Source organism: Myodes glareolus, chromosome 5, assembly GCF_982192425.1.
Source record: "Myodes glareolus chromosome 5, mMyoGla1.1, whole genome shotgun sequence".
NCBI classification, from domain to species: Eukaryota; Metazoa; Chordata; class Mammalia; order Rodentia; family Cricetidae; genus Myodes; species Myodes glareolus.
In genome coordinates, this window is record NC_142030.1 from 9,219,581 (window position 1) to 9,240,473 (window position 20,893).

At 41.1% G+C, this 20,893-nt stretch overlaps 1 protein-coding gene across 3 annotated transcripts in view; it reads left to right on the top strand.

The window, feature by feature from the left end:
- Window positions 1–2,371: 2,371 nt before the first annotated feature.
- Lyplal1 (lysophospholipase like 1) overlaps window positions 2,372–20,893 on the top strand; it is a 28,134-nt gene continuing 9,612 nt past the window's right edge. Inside the window, exons 1-4 of one of the 3 annotated variants that reach the window (XM_085687577.2) lie at window positions 2,372–2,391; window positions 3,586–3,662; window positions 9,939–10,038; window positions 19,120–19,289. In XM_085687577.2, the coding sequence (XP_085543703.2) occupies window positions 2,387–2,391; window positions 3,586–3,662; window positions 9,939–10,038; window positions 19,120–19,289 (352 nt within the window). In that variant the 5' untranslated portion in view covers window positions 2,372–2,386. Of the gene's footprint in view, window positions 2,392–3,585; window positions 3,663–6,764; window positions 6,899–9,179; window positions 9,199–9,938; window positions 10,039–19,119; window positions 19,290–20,893 lie in introns of those variants that run through there. The other 2 variants (XM_048439495.3, XM_085687578.2) reach the window with 2 other exon arrangements.

A 20,893-nucleotide genomic window follows, 5' to 3' on the forward strand; every position in this document is an offset into this window, starting at 1 on the left:
AGAAAGGGAGGACAAGACAGGGCGGAGGTGAGAAGAGGAGGGGCAGGGAGGGGAGAATGTTGATAGTTTTTCAAAGTCATAACTGGTACTAACTGAAACATTTATGTAACAATTGTTACTTTAGGTCCCAAAGGGAGAATGTTCAGATTTCCTTTTTAAATAAAATTATTGAGTGGTGTATTTCTTATTTCTTTTACTTTTAATTTGAAGTAGCTGTTTGAATCAGAGGTTCTAATAACCATTTGTGTATTACACATTCCATAATGCTTACCTGTGACTGCACTGGCCATGTTGGTCAACAAACAGAAGAGGACCGACGTGGGTACAGAAGGTAGACCATAAAGGAAATAACCAAGGATGCAGATGGCGGTACGCATCCTTAATCCCAGCACAGGGGAAGCAAAGGCAAGCAGATCTCTGCAGTTTCAAGGCCAGCCTGGTTTACATAGCAAGTTTCAAAACAGCCAGGACAGCCTAGTAAGATCCTGTCTCCAAAAGAAGCTGGAATGGTTAGCTGGCCAGGTGAGATGAGGCAGCTGGCAGGAGACAGAGCACCATGCCTGGTTCACTGCTGATCAAAGCAGCAAGAGGGAAGGAGACAGGGCTGCAAACACAACCAGGAAGATCAGCAGCACCCTGTTCCAGAAGAACATTTGGAAAGTTGTCATCCGTGCCTGGCAGCAGGGGCCTTGCAAAGGCCTACCTTAAAGATGTAATTCTTCACAGACTTTTATACAAATTAGACTCTGGCATTGGCAAGATGAAAAATTCCTATTTGTGTGTAGGAAAGTCAGGGAAATACATGGATAAAATTCACATTATACCATAACTAGTTAATCTTGTAAATTTAGACTTTGGAGATAAAACATTTGTATTTTCTCAAAGGAGGAATTTCCCATGAAAATTATAAAAATGACTTTATAGTCTCTTGATTCTACACTTGGACTTGTGAGACTCTCATGTGTCTTGTGAATTTTATTAATTCTGATACCTATGAGAAGGAGTCATACAGTATAAACTGTCTTCTAGTGAATTTATAGATCTGTGCACATGAGAGCATGTGGCATGCCTGGTTTGTAAAGGCTGGATAACATCCTATTGTTATCTTTGTAGACTTTTAGTTTCTTTCCTCCCTTTGGTTTTCAATATATGTAAATATGGATGTATACACAGCTCTCCAAGACCCTCATTTTCAACCTCCACAAAGAAAACTTGCTCTGTTTTAAACATATATTTTATTACACTAATTAAGTAATTTGTATGAGTGGGCATGGGTGTACCAAGAGTTATATGTAGGGTTTAAAGGATGTGTGGCAGTCCATTCTCCCAAGCCCACATTTGGGTTCCAGGGATCAAACATGTCAGCAGACTTGACAGCAAGTATTTCTACATACTTAGCCATCTCATTAGCCCAAGAACATCTATCTGCTTTTAAAGATTGACCTTACACCATTTCACAAGAAAACAAATTATTTGAAGAAACAGTCTGAAAGAGGAACGGTATCGATTTGCTCTCACAGTAAGAATCAATAATAACTTCCAAAGCTTCTTTATTGTCTGAAGATACAGCTATAATGCCAGGAAATCCACTGTCATATCCTCACATAGTCTATTGTTCAGGGGTCGATGGTTCACACACACACCACCATCACTGCCACTACCACTACCACCACCACCCCTGAAAATAGTCAATGTTGGAATAAAATAAATGGCAAAGATTGCTTTCAGATCAGCCATCCATCCTATGTTCTTTTAAACTTTTAGACATCCCATGGCAATAGAGGAGAGAGCGGAATATATGAGTGTTGCACAGTCTGAAAATCCGTGAATTGGTGGGGTTGCCAAAGCAGGTTCCCTTACCGTGCAGCTGGAGAATGTGAGCAGTAAGTCACCGGGGTCTCTCTGGTGTCACACCGCTGCCATCCCTCCAGGGACTAGAAACCCTTATTCCCATTAGAGCATTTCAATATCCATGTATTTACACAACTCTAATAAACAATGGGGCTGAGTGTAAAAGTCTGAACTGTACTGACATTGAATTTTCTCTTTCTTTTCTTATATAGGATTTCTGGGATGCCATGACTTCCCCTCACCTCAGGGATTTAAAGGACTAGCCACCTCCTTCCCTCAAGAAAACAGGGCCCATTCAGTAGCTACTGTTGAGTCTTCCTTTGGATTTGATGTCCACCGAGAGCTATAATCGGAAAGTGAGATAATGATACTAGAATGCCTGGGCTAATAAGACGAATGGAGGGGTTTCTGAGAGTTCCAGGCAGACTTGGAGAAAGCAGAACAAGAATACTTCCAGGAATAAATTGGGAATCTGAGAAACAGTCATAGGGAGTGATCAAATGGGAGACACTCTTTCCTAAGGAAGAGAAGAGGCATGAGGTAATGTGAAGATTAAGACTTGGGTGCCAACTGGGTGGTGTGGCACACGCACTTGGGAGGCAGAGGTAGGCGGATCTCAGTGAGTTCAAGACCAGCCTGGTCTACTAGAGATAGTTCCAGAAGACCCAGGGCTGTTACACAGAGAAATCCTGTCTCGAAAAACAAAACAAACAAAAAAAGACTTGGGTGCTGAGGTTATGCACTGTCTGTGCCAGGGGTACTAACAATGGAACTCCCACTACTGCCCCCACTCCATGGCTTTGCTTGTGTAACTCCTCTGTCATAATTCCCATTACCATGCCCCAGGTGACTCACAAAAAACCTTGCGCATCCAGTGAGTGCTATGGTGGTAAAGAAAGGAATGCCACACAATTGTATCTAGAAGGTCAGAATCAAAATGCTCAAAACCCCTAGAATGAAGGGGACAGTTACATGAACATTTTAGCTTCATTTAAAAAATGTTTCAGTGTTTGACAAGAATTCCGGACCTTTGAGTCTCCTAGTTTCTTTTATAAATGGATAAGGGAATTTACTGTTATCAGTTTGTAAAATATATTAAGTCACCCCAGTCTGAGACTGACCATGAAGTGTGTATTAATTATGTATGTTTATGTTTTCACAAAATAAGTAGTAGATAAAAAAATAACCATGTCAGCAATATGGCTGAGCTGGTTAAGTCACTGACTGTGCCAGCCTGGTGACCTGACTTCAATTCTTGCGACTCACTTAGAAGTGGTAGGAGAGACCACATTCCATAAAGTTGTTCTTGAACCTCCACATGTTTGCTGTGGCATGTTGGACCTCCACATGTGTGCTGTGGCATGTCGGACCTCCACATGTGTGCTGTAGTATATTGGACCTCCAGGTGTGTGCTGTGGCATGCACACTCACATGATATTCACATACAGGCACACAACAACCATAAGTAAAATGAATAATTAATTGAAAATCCAACCAATGGAGAAGACAAATTCATACTCATACATGAGACAAAGGACAGCTGGCATGACTTCATGAAACTGTGACCATGTGCTGACATGTGTGTGACCATGTGCAACAACAGGCACTGTGCTTCAAGGGGCGGCCCCTCACATGTGCTCTAAAGATAACATAACACCAGAAAGAATTCCTAAACACAGCATAAGAAACTAAGCTCTGACCCTGCATCTTTTTTTTTTTTTTTTTTTTGAACAGGGTATCTCTATGTAGCTCTGGCTGTACTGAAACTCAGAGATCTGCCTACATCTGCCTTTCAAGTCCTGGGATTAAAGGTGGGTGTCATTATGCCAATCTTGACCTTGTATATTTTTAACCCAATAAACATGAAAATTTTGAAAAGTATAAGATTTTTTTTTCTGATTCCTTTTCTTGGCTTTTGCTTGGTTCTCTATGCTAGGTTTTTGATTTCGAACTGATGTTATCATAAGGGATGTACCAGGATAGATGGGCAGACTGACTAAAAGCATACAAGCAGTAACAAGGAAAGAAGAAGGTATGGAAAGGGTGAAAGAATGTAGGAATAAAGGCCCTCCAGGAATATCCCCATCCCCGATTCCATAGAGCAAAAGATCCATCATAAATGAGGCAGCCACCCAGTCTGAAGCCTAATTACATTTCAAAGTATGACCCAACATGAAAGAAACAAAGCATCTATAGTGTGCTTACCAGATGGCATCTCTAAATATAGGAATATAAATCCCTCTGTTTGTTCCATAACTAAAGATGAAAAGGACAGCGACAATATCTTCCTCTTCAAATCATGGAAAAACGGAAGAGCACTGTGATTGTGAATCCAGAAAGGGTTGAGTTCTAGGTGAAAGGCCAACTCCTAGCCTGCATATAAGAATCCATTCCCCACCGCCTATCTGTTGTGACTGATAGTCATTCATTTGGAGAAAGAGAGAAGGATATTGTGCCAAGGCATCTGAGGAAAGCTAAAGAAATGCTTTAAAAAAAATCATAGCAAGAACATACTAGTGTTCTTGCTTGGTATCTGCTGCCGTGACAATGACCAAAAGCAAATTGGAGAAGTAAGGGTTTGATCCAACCCCCTTTCCAGGTACCAGCCCATCCTCAAGGAAGTCAGGGCAGGAATGGAAGCAGGAAGAAGCCCTGCAGGCATGCTGTTAGCAGGCTTGCTTCAGGGCTCATGCTTAGCCAGCTTTCTTACATAGCCCAGAGTCACCTTCCAAGGGAATGGTGCCTCCCACTGTGTGCTGCATCCTCCTAATCAATTAGCAATCAAGACCAACTCCCACAGACATGCTCACAGGCCCACTGTGTCTAAGCAACTCCTTGGCAGAGTGTCCCTCTTCCCAGGAGACTGTAGCTTGTGTTAAACTGACAATAAAAACTAACTAGGACCGTTATTGTATGTACCGACCTTATATTTTGTAGCTCAGAGTTTGACTGTGGGTACAATTAAGAACCTGGGCCCTGGAGTGACATACACGTGAGTCCAGGCTCTCCCACAGCCTGGCTGGATTGTACTGAGACGAGTTCCTTATCCAGTGAGGTAGCTGCCAAGCATAGGTAGCCAGAGTTCAGTTACGGGTATTTATTTATGTCAGGGTTCGGCACCTTGTAAGTACTATGTATATAGGCTGCTTATTAGCAAGAATAAATATTATATTAGCAACAACTACTAAATCATCCTGCTCTTGATGATTTGTCTCACTGTTTTAAGGTGGATCACAGTGAGGCTCCGCAGGAGTGAATGCAGTTCTAGGTGGAGCCCACTGCTCTGCTTTTGCAGGGCTCCCAAGTGCTCTCCAGAAGTACCTAGAGGAGGGAGGTCTAGAGAGCAGTGTTAGGAAGTCTGTCAGAGCAGAGCCGGCCCTGCCCCGAACTCCTCAAAGACTTCACTCTCATTACTCTCTATGGGATACAGAGAATGGAGTCGGGCTCTTTTTACTCTAGCTAGTTAATGGCAATAATGGCATGGAGTGTCATTCCCACTAATAGCATAGGTACAAAACTGTGATAGCTTCAAATGTATCCTAGCAACGAGAAAGTGTTACTAAGCAAAGTTGTCATTCAGGAGCAGGGCAAATACTTTAAAAACAATAAGATGCAATTTGTAATTACTTAAATATGGTGTATATTGCCATGTGGTTTAGTCACATAAGCTCCCCCTGGGGTTGTTTTGTTCAATTTTGCATGAAGAAAGAGCCACTTGCTGGGGCTGAACTCTTATTATTAAAAGTTATCTGTGCTTAGTATTTATGCAAGTAATAATTTCATATTTTTGCATATCATTATAATTAGAATAAAATAGCAAATCTTATTTTACTATTTTAACCATTTTAAAGACACTGTTCCATAATAACAAATACCTCAACAATTTGAGTGAACCATCCCAACTTTCCATTTCCAGAAAGGAGTCAATATCCCAAATAAAAGTCCTGCACTAATTACCCCCTCACCCCCATTTGGCCCAACCTAGTGAGGTAAATATTCGTTTCCTGTCTGCCTTTATAAATTTGTTCATTCTAGATAAGAAAAACAGATGGAATCAGTTAACATTTGTCTCTTTCTTCCTGGCCCATTTAACAAACATATTGTTTCTGAAGTCAATCTATTTTGTACATGAATCAGAATTCCACCTTTGTTAGGACCAACAGGTGCTCACTGGTACACATATACCAAACATCCTGTATACCCATCCGTGTGGAGATGGTGTGGAAGTTGTTGTAGCCTTTGTAGACTGTGATTACCACTGTGGACATTGTTGTAGGAGCCTCTGTCTTGAGTTTCTCATTTCCTATCTTTAGGGGTGGGGGCAGTGTATCCGGAAGTTATGGGTCATATAATTCCGCACACACTTATTTTCACAGTACTTCCTGCTTCCATCAGCCATGGATAACAATCTCCAGCTTGTACTCATTCCCACCAGTCATTGCCCACATTTTTGGTAATAGCCATGCCAAAGAATGTGAAGTCCTCACTCATTAAAATTAGATCTGTCTGTTAACTATCAGAAAAAGAAAAACAAAATAAATACACACAAAAAATAAATTACTATATAGCTGACTCACTCTGTATGCAAAAAGCTATGAACATCTGGTGTAAGCCTCAAAGTGGATGGTTATAAAAAATATGATTATATCTGTAAAATTTTGAAGGCAGTAATATTCTCCAAATGGGGTGATTCTGAGCTTTAGAACTGCAGTTTAAAACCAGCAGCAAATTCTCGGGACAGGGGTCTATTCTCGATCATTACATAGAGCAGCCTGACTCTAAGAGAAGCAACTCTCAGCAGAATGCAAAGGTTGCAAACTCCCAACCTCAGGTGGAGGAGCAGACTGCCTTCCTCAGCGCATGTGCAGACCCCATGCTAGTGCTGCGTGCCTGCGTGCGCGGCCCCGCGACGTTGAGAGGCGTGGCCAGGCACCTTGACTTCTGGGTTCCGCCATGGCTGTGTCACCCAGCGCGGTTCGCCTGCAGCGCTGTGTGGTGTCGCCGGCCGGGAGACACAGTGCCTCGCTGATCTTCCTGCACGGCTCAGGTGCAGTGCACCCTCGTGGTCTCTGTCCGTCCAGCGTGCTGCGGCTGGGGAAGCACCCTCTTCGCCGCCCCCAGAGCTCCCTAGGGCTCCGCCTGCACCCAGGGTCAGGAGGGGGGCTGCCACCTCCCGGGAGGGTATCCTTTTTCTCCATGGTAGTCTTTGTCTTTATCTTGCTGCCTTTCCTGGTGTCCTGGACCCCTCCAGGCACAGCGTGGTCACCAGGGCAGTTTAGCCCATCCCAGGTTCAGGCACACCAGCTCAGCAGTGTGAGTCTCCAGGCACAGGGATCAACTACTGTTTTCAGTGTCGACCATCAGTGATCTGTCCTATACTCACAGGACCCCTAGAGCAGTGAACTTGGAACGCATTGCTGCATTTACAGCCTGTGTTCTTTCTGCTTGGCACCACCAGGGTCCCCATACGCTTCCCACTGTCCTTTTTGATGTCTCTCCTTGATTTCCTTTTTTGTCCACTGTCATTAAATCTCTGAGGTAAGTACAAAGTCATCTCCATCCAGGCAGTGCCCCTAGAGAAAGAATAAGAACCCGTGCTTTAATTCTTGCATCCACAGTTCTTGGCTGGCCCAGGGTAAGTTCCCAGGAAAGAAAAAAAAAAGAATGCTATTTTTTTTAAAAATTTTCTTTTAAAGAAATGAGATCCAGCCGGTGTCCTCAGGGGGCCTACCTAAATTTAAAAACAAAAACAATTCAATTAATTTGAGTCAGCAGTGGACAGGGGATCACAAGATGGTGCCTGAGCTACTGCCAAGTGAATAGTAAGGAAAGGGAAAAAATGTGGTTGGACATTAGTAAGGCATTTGCAACTGAAGGGCTTGTCGGGAGTTTTCCAAGAAGGCCTTGTTTGAGCTGAGACACGTGTAGGCTTAAAGGGAATGGTGGCTAGAACACCCAAGGGATTGGAAAGAGTGGTAGCAACAGTGTGAGATAGTCTCTTCATTTCAAAAATGGGTCTAGAAAAGTTTGCTGCCGCCGAGAGAGGTGGTGAAGCTGGGATTTGAGCACAAATGTCTGACTCACAATTAATATTCCGGGAGGGGAAGGGGAACCCGGAACTATGATGTATCGCTTTGGAAACAGAAGATGAGGGTTGAGCACCTGTGAAGGGAAAGACTTGGCTGATGAATTATGGCTTTCTAGCCAGCTGAGCAGTGGCTATTCAGGACCCCGGGAGCGATCGTGGTGAACATCCAGAATTCCCACACAGTAATATCTTCTCATAATTAATTCAGTGTCTTTAGAAAGAACTAGAATTCATTCTTTTCTTTTTTTTTTTTAACCCCTCTGGACCACTTTGCTTAATGCTTCCTATTTTTCAATTTCAAATCACTGACATTTTTATAACCTATAATGCATGTCAGAAATCAGAGTCATTCATTTTGAGTGTATTTTACACATTGCACACATGTGTATGTGTGTGTGTGAGTGTGTGTGTAAAACTTTTTATTTTGTACATTGGAAAAAGAATTCATCTAAATAATTCTTCCAGATGTGCAGATATATTATTCTTATGTGGTTAAATCTCCGTTGAAGTATAAAAGGCTCCTTTCGGCATAGGCCTGTCCTGTTAGTTTTTATTGTCCTCTTGAATCAGGAGTCCCCTGGGGAAAGAGAGTCTCAGTTGAGAAACTGCCCAGTTCAGATTGGCCTGTGGCTTTGTCTATAGTGAATGGTCTTGACTGTTGATTGATAAAGGAGGGCCCAGCCCACTGTGACCATTGCTGCCCTGCGCATGTATCCTGGGTCATGTGAAAAGGCTGTTTGAACATGAGCCACAAGAACAAGCCAATAATCAACTTTGCTCTGAGGTTTCTTGCTCTGTTCCTGCTCAAGTTCCTGCCCTCACTTCCCCTTGGCGATGGACTGCTAGCCAGGAGCGTAAGTTGAAATAAACCTCTTACTCCCGAGTTGGCCTAGATCTCTTTTATCAAGGCAATAGGAAGCAAACTAGGAGGCCTTGGCCCTCCAGGTTGGAGAGCAACAATTTCACACTGGAGTTGAGCATGTGTTTGTGTTACAGGGACTGGAAGCATTTGGCTTCTGGGTAATACAAATGTAAACAAACTAATTATATAGTTTTACCAGGGGTTGGAATAAGGTAATAACTTTTTTTTGTCATTTAAAATATTTTCTTGAGAATTTCATACATGTAGATAATGCGATCCTTGGGAGTGGATGGCTGAGTGTGGTTTTCTATCATTCAGTTGTCTCTTTCACCCAAGGCTGAAGAAGTGTTTGGAAACAGATCCCATTTCATAAAGACATCTGATCTAGAGTATATGGGTAAGAATATGCCTGCAAGTCCTAGGGCCTGAGTTTGGATTTCTAACACCCAGGAAAAAACTGGGCACCACTTCATGTGCCTGTGACCCCACCACTGGGGGAGACAAGAGGGTCTCTCTCTGGGCCTTGCTGAACACCCAACCTAGTGAAAACAGCAACAAACAAACAAACAAACAAGCAAAAATCTCTGAGCTCCAGGTTCAAGGAGAGGCCCTGTATCAAGGGATAAGGCAGAAAATTATGTAGTGGGACCCTGTCTCTTCTGACTTCTGCACATTTGCATGGGCCTGCACCATTACACACACACGCACACACGCACACACACTCGGACAAAAAGATAAAAATTAAAAGTTGTGAACTTTAACACTTTCTCTTCAGTCATATGCAAGACACAGATCAGTGGAGATGGGAAATGAACAGTGTTGGACCACAGTAGAGCAGAATTCCTCTCTAGGAGAATTGATTATACTTGTTATAAATGAGGGAAACTGAAACTCAAGCCTAGGTATGGTCTTGTAACTGATAAACAGCATTTCCGGATGTACAATAACGAGAATTATTTCTACTGTTCATGCTCAGTGAGCTAATTCTGCCTGCTAAATCTAAACAGCTCTTTTTGGCACGTGGAGATTTTTCGCAGTCTCTATTCCAGCCTTTAAATGACCTAGGAGGTACAAATCCCTTTGAAACACACTGTTATGAAGATGTTTATCTGACTGCAAATTCTGTAATTTTTTCAGGTCATTCTGGCCAAGGACTGAGAGAGTGGATCAAGACAGTGCTAAACCAAGACTTAACATTCCAACACATAAAGATTATTTATCCAACGGCTCCCTCCAGGTATGCAATGCTTAATTTCACTTCTCAGTATAACTTCATGGCATAAAATATATGTATGTGCCAGCAAGATGTTTTTAACTTTAACTCTGTATTTAAGGTATTTTAAATTAGGGTCGTCAACTCCCACCTGTAAAAATGCATGCTTTCCTTCGAAATTGGGCTTGTTGGCCAAGCTTTCCGGGCGCTGAGCCCTTCTCTCCTGCAAGCACGCTCTGCCGTTCTGACTGACCCCTCTCAGCACACTCTGCTTCCTGAGAGCCTGCACAGTGCTCATAGTTTAAATGCCCCCCTTTATCTCACGCACCCCAAAAACAAACTTAATAACTTCTGCAAAGATAGTCTTTCTGATAATTTAGTTAAACCCAGGTTCATAATCTCTGGAAAAGAGTTTTATAACATTCTTTCCAAACTTCAAAGGATGTTAAATACTGTTGGGCTCTTTGAATCAGCAAACCAGGATAGACATGAGGCATGGGCCTACTTAATATTTAGAGTGGAAATCTGTAGGTACATCCAACAGAATTCATAATGATGGGAGTGGAATAGTTTTGAGGCCATGGACAGCTTTTTATAAATATTATTAAATAATCATCCACATAGTCTTTTTCACAAACTCTTTTTTGCATAAACAAATATTGTATTGTGTCATACAACCCAATCTGATTTCTCATGATCTGTTCTTATTATTTTTCTTTAAACCTGCTTAGTATTCACAGAAATGCTGGACTTGAATTTTTCTGTCAACCTTGTACTCACAAGAAAATGAACCAGTATTTCAGGAAACTTCTTATATTCACCAATAAGAACTTATTTCTCTAGTTGCTAGAGTTGAACAGTTATAGAATAGACTGTAAAATAGAAGATTAAGAAGTTATTTTAATATAGCTAAGCTTAGCGGGTTGGCAGCGCCCGCAGATATCTGTTGATGTATTGATGCTAAGAGCTTGTTTGCCACTGGTGTCCAGGGTAGGTGCAGTTGGAAGGGAATGCTGATATTTCTGTAGGAACCAGATGGATGGTGTGTTTTAGGCTATTTGTAAATGGAGGTGATTAAATAAGGCGTTTGAGACATGAGTCCAAGAATTTAACAGTTTTTGTATCTTGCTAAGAGTTTAATGGTTATTATCTCTTGACTTTCCCATGTTATCAATTGTAACTTGAATTCTAGGTCAGTGTTTTTCAAACTTTAATCCAGTAGTATTTCCTATTTACATATCTTCACATTTGTGGGTATTTGGAAGTGTTTGTCCCTCTAGGCTTGTATTATATCTTCTTGCAATGTTTGATAGCACTTAGAAAAGTCACCTGAATTTGAAGTTTTCTTATGAGTTGTTGGCAGTGCATTTATTTTCTTTTGTAGAATCAAGGTTTTCAGACTTTCTGCGCATTTTTACAGCAGTGTCAGGAATTTGGTGGAATTTGTCTTTGACTTCATGATACTTATTTTTATTAATTAAATTTCTGTTTACATATTTTATTTCAGTTCTGATAGTTATATTTTATTATTGTTATTGTTATTATTATTTGTTGTGTGTGTGTTTTGTCTTATCAAGGGTTACTATTTGTTGAATCTTTTTTAGAACCAGTTTAGGCTTGTCTCTTTTCTGTTTGGTTGTAAGTTGAACACAGAATCTCATTGTATAGTCCAGGCTGTCCTAGAACTCGTGATCATTCCGTCACTGTCTCCTGAGCGCTGGGATTACAGGTGTTCACCACACCCAGCATCAATCCCTCTGTTACTTTTCATTTATATCTATTAGTTTTCTTTTTCCATCCTATTTATATTAGAGCAATAATTTTATCACTACTCTAGCCAAATCCCATCATGGTTTTTTTTTTCCTGCTTTATTTATGTTGGAAGGTTTTCTATCATTTTCATGTTCCCTGTATAATTTTTGTGTAACAAATCACCCCCAGCAACACTTTTATTATGGTCACAAATTTTGTGGGTTAGGAACTCAGAAAGGGCACAATAGTGGTGACTCAATCCCAATTCTGTTGTTTTTGGGGCTTCTCCTGGGAAAGCTTGAAGACTGGGTGTGGCTTATGATCTGTCTGCTGGGAACTGGATCCCTCATCTGAAGGCTGACTCACATAGCTGGCAGTTGATACTGCATATTAGCTGGGGCTTTCCTGCAGCTTCTGCACCCTGGACCCTGTGTTGGGCTTCATCATTTGGAATTATATATATATGAGTGTGTATAATTGTGTGCATGTTGATGCTTGTGCACATGGAAGCCTGTTGAGGTTTATTTTGGGGTTAAGCCCCATTAAACCTCTCATGGTCCAGCTAAGATTTACTATAGCGGGTGAAAATCTTTATGTAAATTTGATTATTAAAACAAAGAATAGATGTTATTGTTCTAAGGCCTCATTTAAGGTCATTCTGTTGCCCATGCGGGAGGAAGTTACACTGCTGAGGTGTTTAGGGAATGAATCCCATTTTAAAGGGAAGAATTATGGCTTCACATGGCTTTTACAGATTTGACAGTGACTTTTCCAAGAGGCAAGTGTTCCTGAAGCTCTTCTGAGTGGGTTTCTCCATGTGGATGTGTACGTATCCACTTCCTGTGGATCTGTCTATTGGCCCATCAGCTGTACATGTACTGTGTAATGCTTGTGTGCTCCAACTGAAGCCAGAGGTGATTCTCCACCTTGCTTTTTGAGACAGTCTCTCTCAACCAACCTGGAGCTCACTAAATTGGCAAGACTAGCAGGCCAGCAGGCTCCAGGGACCTGACTGCCCCTTTCTTACCTCCTCCCAACCCCAGCACTGGGGTTAGGGACAAGCAGCAACACTCCTGGCTTTTACCTTGGTGCTGAATTCAGAGCCTCGTGCTTGTATGGAACCCATCTCCCTAGCCCACCATGGGTAGTCCTGAGCTGTATCATAGCCTGGAGGCGTAGTTCCCAGAGGGGATCTCCTCAGAGAACTGAGAAGTGAGCAGAGCCAGAGCTTATGCACGAGGCAACCAGGGTAGAAGTAAAGAGTGTAGGCCTTTACCTCTTGCAAATGTCAGCCACGCTGTGGAAAGGGTTTGTGCAGTTACCACTCTGACTGGGTGCAGTCAGTGTAATTCCTGGACCTCCTTAGTCAGGAAGCCACTTAGAAGTCTGTTAGTGATTTCCATGAATTGAGGGTTGTTGCAGGTGTCCAATGCTTGCTGATTTCTAATTTTATTTCATTGCTATCAGATAAGATATTCTATACTTTCCCAATCTTTGAATTCTCCGTGACTTTATGGCTTCATGTAAGTTCTATCATGGTGACTCTCACGTGTATTTTTATGTATAGCATTTTATGTATAGTCCAAGGTGGCTGATAGTATTACTGAAATTTTATATATGTTTGATAATTGTTTTTAAGTGATTCTAGGAGTCATGAGGAGAAAGCTTTAATAAATATCTTTTTCTTACAAAATGATTACTCTTAACCTAAGAGTGGTCAGTGGTTTATTATGTTATTCTGGTAACAAAGTGTAATTTCTGTAATAATTATATACTGCCCAGCAGCTTCCCTATAACTTATTTTACAAACTTTTCATTACTGTGTGTTACTTTGATTAGTGTTACATAGCAAACCTCCAGCCTTTTACTTTTGGCTTGTCTATTCATTATTTAAAATGTGTTTGTTACAGATGGCATGTGGCTGAGCTTTGCTTGTATATTGAACCCATCTGATAGCTTCTGTCTTTTAAATTATTTGTTTATCCATTTATATTTAATGTAACATTGAATTTATAGGTTTGAATACAAGTCTAGTTTTTTTTCACCTGTGTTCTATTTTCGTCATTTTTTGCACCATTTAAATTTTTTAATATTTCAATTTAATTTAATTCTCTGTTCTTTTTGTTCTTGATTGTGGTAAAGCTCAATATAAATCACAGACCTTCCCACTTTATTGAATTTTAGAACTTCAGGTCACTTAGGCCCCTTTTCCTCGTCCCCTTTATGACTCCCATGTCTTTCATCTACACATGCTGAGAACACATCAAGCAAGGTTATAATTTTGTTTTTCGCAGTAATAAATGCCACAAAGAACCTAAGAGTGGTCAGTGGTTTATTATGTTTGCTCAGTGTAGTCTGTAATGGCATGTCATTGTATTTTTGCTAAATTGTGAATTACCCTTTTGTCTATAAATACTCCTTTTACTTTGCAATAAATTGGCTAAGTAGGAGTATATTAAATAAAAGTCAACAATAGTTTGCTGTGTTAATTAAAATGGAAAAATAAAATGGTATTTTTTTCATTATGTTAATTTGGACTCTTTAACTGGAAGTACCCAATAAATATTTTTATTTTTGTGGCATATTTTACTGTGTTTACAACCACAGGTTTTCTCAGTTTGGATCTAATAACAGAATTTCCATTAAAAAATAACAATGTTTTATAGTTCATTTATGATTTTCATGGTATAAATTCTCTTGGTGATTTGAAAAATTTTAAATCTCGTCAGGCTTGTGTACGCCCCTACACGTTGACTGCACACTTTCCCACATACAGTGGGTGCAATAAATGTGTACTCTAAAGCAGACTTAGATGCTTATTTTATGGGTTTATATATTTACATGTTCATATGGGGAGTACACATAAGTGGCATGCACATGCATCTGAATGCAGGTACGTGTGGAGGCCAGAGGTCATCTGCTCATGCAGACTGAATAAGGAAGGCAAACAATTACAATTTCAAATAATGATGAATGCTGTGAAGGCCTTTAAAGTAAAGAGATAGAACAGAGGCAACACTGTATTGTCAAAGGGCTTCCTCTGAGAAGGTGACATTGGGTTGAGACTTAGGGGGAGCTCAGCACAGGACAAGAAGAGCGTGCAGGGAAAGGAAGACCAATGTGATACTCCTGGATCAATGGTGAGCTGGTCCAAGTAACTTGACCCTAGAGCATGCTAAGGGAAATTGTGAAACCATGTCCAATAAAGACTGGAACCAGGTTGCTATCAAAAAGGCTGCAGATGATCTTTTGGTTTTTTTTAATTTTAGGGGAGCACAGACCAAAATAAAATGGATATTCAGCTGAATGCCATTTTATTAAAAATAAAAAAGTCTTTGGACATTTATTCTGGGCTAATACTTTACCAGTGTGTAATGGGTCGATTGATTGATTGATTTAGGAGTCACACAGATGCTCCTTGCTGAACATATTTGTTTATTGTGGTAATGTCTGAGCTGCTTTTATACCAGCTAATAAAGTGATTTATTTGAGGAAGAAGTGAATGAATGTAACACATGTGCCAGGCCTTTCAGCTGTTTAAAAAACAGTCTTTTATGCTTTATTTAAAGGTTATTCTAACATCTTTGGAGATTTATGTACTCTTGATTGTTTTCTTAGCAAAAAAAAAAGTTCTGAAGTCTTTTTATCCCATTAAATTATCCTAATCATTCCTTTTGAATGGAAAATTTTAATTTTTTTTCCTTATAGAAATGAGAGACCACAAAACCTCCAGCTGGGTAAATTGGGATTTACATTGGGCTGTATACACCTCAGTGGAGCATCCATCTAGATTAATTAAATAAGGCATTGTCAAAGGGAAAACGAGTAAAGAGAGTATCATTTTTTCCCATTAATGGCTGCGTTCCCAGAATGATTCACATTTTAGCCTATGATATCATCCTTATTTAAGTGCTTAGACAGACAAATAAACAGTCAGAGAAAAGCAGAGGAAAGTGGAGAGGGGAGCCGGAGTTGACTCAAAGGGTGACAGTCTGATTGGAACGTAAGCGAGGGCTGTGCGTCTGCTCTGGAGCTGGGCTTCCTTGTGACTTCAGTGGCCGTCCCAGTGAACTCGGGACTTCACAGTGTGTGACAAGGACTTGATCAGAGTACCTGCTTTTCATTTGCAGTGGACTCGGGCTAACCTTGACAGGGCCCCTGGAGGAGGACGACTTGGGTGATTAATGCCTTCTCAGAGTACCTGAGCTATCTAGAGCCGAGCAGCTTCTGGGGTCAGAGGTGCTGTGGGGTCAGAGGGGAACTGAATTGAGCTGCAGTGGGATTTTATGTTTCCCACAGCAGCAGATGATATGGGTAGAGAGCAGTGGAGGAGAAGCCTGGAGGGCTCAGGCTACAGAAGTGTCCCCCACCCAAGGTTCTCTCTTGCAGCATCAATCTCAGAAAATAATGCATATAAATTAAAAATCCCAAAAGACTTCTAAAGAGAATTATTTGAGAGTATTTCAAGCTTTTCCAAATGTTTTGATTGACTTCTTTACTAAATAAGGAACCATGAGGTGGTAGTCGCTGTGTCAAAAGCTTTTGAACTTTGAACTTAAAATTGAGCAGAGCTTTATATGTTAACCCAATAAAGTTTGTTGTATAATTTAGTCAGCACACTCAAGCAAGAATAGGTACTCCACCAGTACCTGTTTCTAAAGAAGCTGTAGGGAAAGGTAAATCTTCTGTGTCAGAATGGTGGACTTTTACCACCTTTGCAGAGGCCATTTTGAAACATGTATTAATGTAAAAACTATACCTTTCATTCCAGTAATATGGTTCTTGGTCTCTGTTCCATAATTAAATATATATGTTTATTTATGTCACCCCGTCCACAGAGACTAGAATCTAGGTACTATGTAAGTGATCATCAGGGGAGAATGGGAGATTCAATTCTAAAGTAGCTTCTCACCTTTGATCATAAAACGTTTATGTAATTATTTGGATTCATGGGTAAGGGTGGATTCATAGTTGATGTAGGAGAGTCTTGTGTATTTCTGTTGCTTTCATTGGCTAATTAATAAAGAAACTGCTTGGCCTGATAGGTCAGAACATAGGTGGGTGGAGTAGACAGAACAGAATGCTGGGAAGAAGGCAATGAGGCAGTCGCCATGACTCTCCGCTCCGAGACAGCCGCAGGTTAGAATCCTCCCGGTGAGCCACCACCTCGTGGTGCTACACAGATTATTAGAAACGGGTTAGATCAATATGTAAGAGTTAGCCAATAAGAGGCTACAGATAATGGGCCAGGCAGTGTTTAAATGAAAACAGTTTCCGTGTAATTATTTCGGATAAAGCTAGCCGGGAGCCAGGTGACGGGACACAGCCCGCCGCTCCTTTTACACATAGTAGGGGTGGCAGGGAAATGGGAGAGGGTCTAAAGCGCACAGAGACTCAGAGGAAGCTGAAAGAGTAGCATTCACTAAGGAAAAGGCACATAGGCGAGGACTGTGGAGAAGAGCGCACACACAGCTGCCAAGCAGAATGTGTTTGTCAGTTTCGATAGGCAGTGGTGGTCCAAGAAAAAATAGTCATGAAAGGTTATATTTTAGTATATGTGAAGGGAGCCCCGAGGGGAGGGGGCGTTCCTGTGCTTAAAACCGTTTGCTGCTGTGAAGAGTGAGGTCTGTAAGGGAAAGGGTGAGGAGATGAGCAAAAATTACATCAGATTTATTCTCTCAGAAGCCCCAATAGTATATCTAGGGACTAAACTAATCTGTATGTGTATATTTAGTAATACACAGTGGCACATCACTGTGTTGGTCCATATTTTTATACATACACAAGGTGGAAAGATTTCCAGTGTGTATGCACTGGTAGGAGTGTGCATCCCATGCATTAGAACACTTGCAGGCTCATCCCACAGGGCAGGGAGATTTCCAGTGTGTATGCACTGGTAGGAGTGTGCATCCCATGCATTAGAACACTTGCAGGCTCATTCCACAGTGGCACTCATTGCACGATGCCGTCAACAAGCAGAAAATGGCAGCACTTACGGTTTGGTTTCATCTGAGTCAGGGCACCTTTCTTGTTTCTAGGATTCTCTCAGCTTCTCTGGGAAAGTTTAAACACAAACCAGGTTCCCAGAATGAACGTTTGTTTTCAGTAGTGCCATCAGCAGGGAAAAGTGGTAGCATGTACCTGTCTGCCAGCGCCAGCTACTGCCTGGTGCACACTGGGGAGGCCCTTGATTATGCTGCACTTCCCCGTGTGGTTTCAGAAGAGAAGTGCAAGGAAGCAGGCCAGGGCCCGGCTGGTTCTTTTCATTCCTGTCTTTTATGGTTCTAAGTTACACATTTTTTCTTATTCTTTTCTTTCTTTCTTTTTCTTTCTTTTTTTTTTTTCAAGACAGGGTTTCTCTGTAACTTTAGAGCCTGTCCTCTGTCCTGGAACTAGCTCTTGTAGATCTCTGCCTCCTGAGTGCTAGGATTAAAGGCATGTGCCACTACCAACTGGCCACACATTAACTTTTATCCACATGGCTTGGAAAGTGAGTGCCGGAGTCTGAAGAACAAAGTGGAAGAGATCGAGTTGAGTAGCATTGCATTGCAGAGAGTCACTGTGATTGGTTGAGATGCCTTTCAATCACAGTGAGTCTTCTGTTGCTGGCTAGCTCATCTGTGGCAGTCTTTCACAAAAAGCTGACCATGCGTTTTGTTATTAAGTAAGAAAGTGAGAGCTCACCAGGAAAAGGGCAGTGCCTCTGGTCAAACCTCCTGTCCCTTTTCTTGGGCAGCCCAGCCTTCTCCATGTTTTAGCAGCGCTGCCCCCACACCACAAAGCATCTCCCAAATTGTCTTTATTCTCCTTCACATTTACTTCTGATGACCTGGAAGTTAGACCTGAAACCTGGAAGCACATTGAAATTGGTTTACAAAGATTTGGAAAGTGCACAAGTATGGCTATAAAACTGGAAGTTCATTGCATAGCATTAATGTGCATGAATGGGCAAATAGTCATAGCACCATAGTGGTCCTACCTCCTAAAAGTAGGTAGGTAATAGATTTGTGAGAAGGCTGAGGGTGCTTGCCACAATGACTGAAGGCCCGTGTTCTACCCCTGCAACCTTCATGGTGAAGGAGAGAACTCACACAAGCAGATTGTGCTCTGACCGCCACATTGCCCATGGTACACCTCCCCACGTAAATGAATTTAACCATCAGACAGTTCAATAAAGACAGTGAACCAGCTTAGGAAACATTAATGGAATAAATGTAAGAATGGTAGTGTAGGCTGTGTGGGGCATTTTCCATACAAATTCTTTAATATAAAATTCAGCAGAAATAGTACATTAATCCTTCAGAAATTAAAGCAACCATTTTAATACCACTTTTTGTTATTTGTTTTAAACAGGCCATATACGCCTATGAAGGGCGGGCTTTCCAATGTGTGGTTTGACAGATTTAAAATCTCTAATGACTGCCCAGAACACCTTGAGTCCATTGATGGAATGCGCCAAGTGCTCACCAAATTGATTGATGACGAAGTAAAAAGTGGCATCCAGAAGAGCAGGATATTAATAGGTGAGGTCTTTATAACATTGGTAATGTATCCCACTTTTGTCTAGTTACATTTTTGAGTTATATTTGTAACATTGTTTACAAGTATGTGAATATTGCTTGCCGCATTCACAGTTTTGGATAAGCTACACATGCAGCTTTCAAAAATATTAGAGTCATAAACAACAGCTCATGAAACTTTGATTGATTTTCATTTTTAATAATGACTCCTTTTCAGCTTGTTTATTTGTTTTAGACAAGGCATTGCTGTATAGCCAAGACTGACCTCAAAATTCCAGTTCTCTCCCTTCCACCTCTCCTGTACCCAGCTATAGGACTGCACCATCATGCCCTAGCTATTCTGCCTTTTTTGTGATAAATAATTTTCTACTTTAATTTTTAACTGAGATTGTCCATTGCAATTAAAAAAATAATTTTTCTTTCATGTAGCTGGGGTCTTATGAATATAAGATTAAACTGCTCATGCCATGATTGAAATAGTGTGGGACTGTGTTGTCAAGTTCATGAGCACAAAGTCTTTCTAGTGAGTGTCACAAGACTAAAACATTGACAACCTTGTGTTAAACATGCCACAGTGAACCCCGTTCCCAAGGGCATTTAAAGCTTTGTGTAAGTTATGTACTGAATTCTTCTTTGACTGAACTCATCAAATATATAAACTAGAGAAATTTCTATTTAATATATACATGTGCAAGATGAGATGTGTAATGTCTGTAGTACAGAATGTTTTGGTTGTACAAACTTGTAACCACTGTATTTGATGATGAAATGATAGTGTAAATTAAATATCTCCATCATGTGCTAAGTAGCATCAAAATATACTTAGAAATCTTCTAGAGACTGGATTAAAGTGCGTTTCTAGTGCTCTAAAGTTCAGTGCTCACTGAGGTGCTGTGCTGCTGAGTGAGACCGAGTTCCTTCCCGTTCACTCTTCACTGATTGTTTACACACAGATTACTGCACAATATCTTCCTGCTGGTGTTACTCTAGCGTGTCTGTTAGAGTCTACACCAACTGCTGAAGTCTGTGCATTTGCTCGTGTGTGTGTGTGTGTGTGTGAGAGAGAGAGAGAGAGAGAGAGAGAGAGAGAGAGACTCAGTGAAAAACTGGAGTTATATGATCAAAGCACATAGTTGCAAAGTGGAAAACTCTGTGATTTGGAGGACGGAAAGGAAAGCACTAGGTACAAAATGGTTTCTTTCTTTTTTCTGTGCAGTGCTGACCAGAGTTCCAACTTCTTATGAGATAATGTGCGCTAGGGGACCCTGTCTCTGAAATTATAAGTGCAATCATTGATACTTTGTAATCAGTATCGCTTCAGATCTGGACAGGTGACAGCACATCCTTCCCCGTGTGTCCTTTGACTGTGTCAGCTCAGTTAGAAGTAGGTTTTCATACTGTATGTGATCTGCCAGCTCTTCAGGGAGTCTGTCTAAAACTGGAATGGTGTTTAGCCTAACTTTTATTCCTAAATTGTTCATGAAACGTAAGGGTTGGAATAGTAAAATTTCTCAAAATCTCCAATGGGCTAGGAACAGGAGTCAGACATCCTAATGTAGGAGTATTGTTAGGGAAAGATTGGAATATGGGGACAGATGGTATGGAGA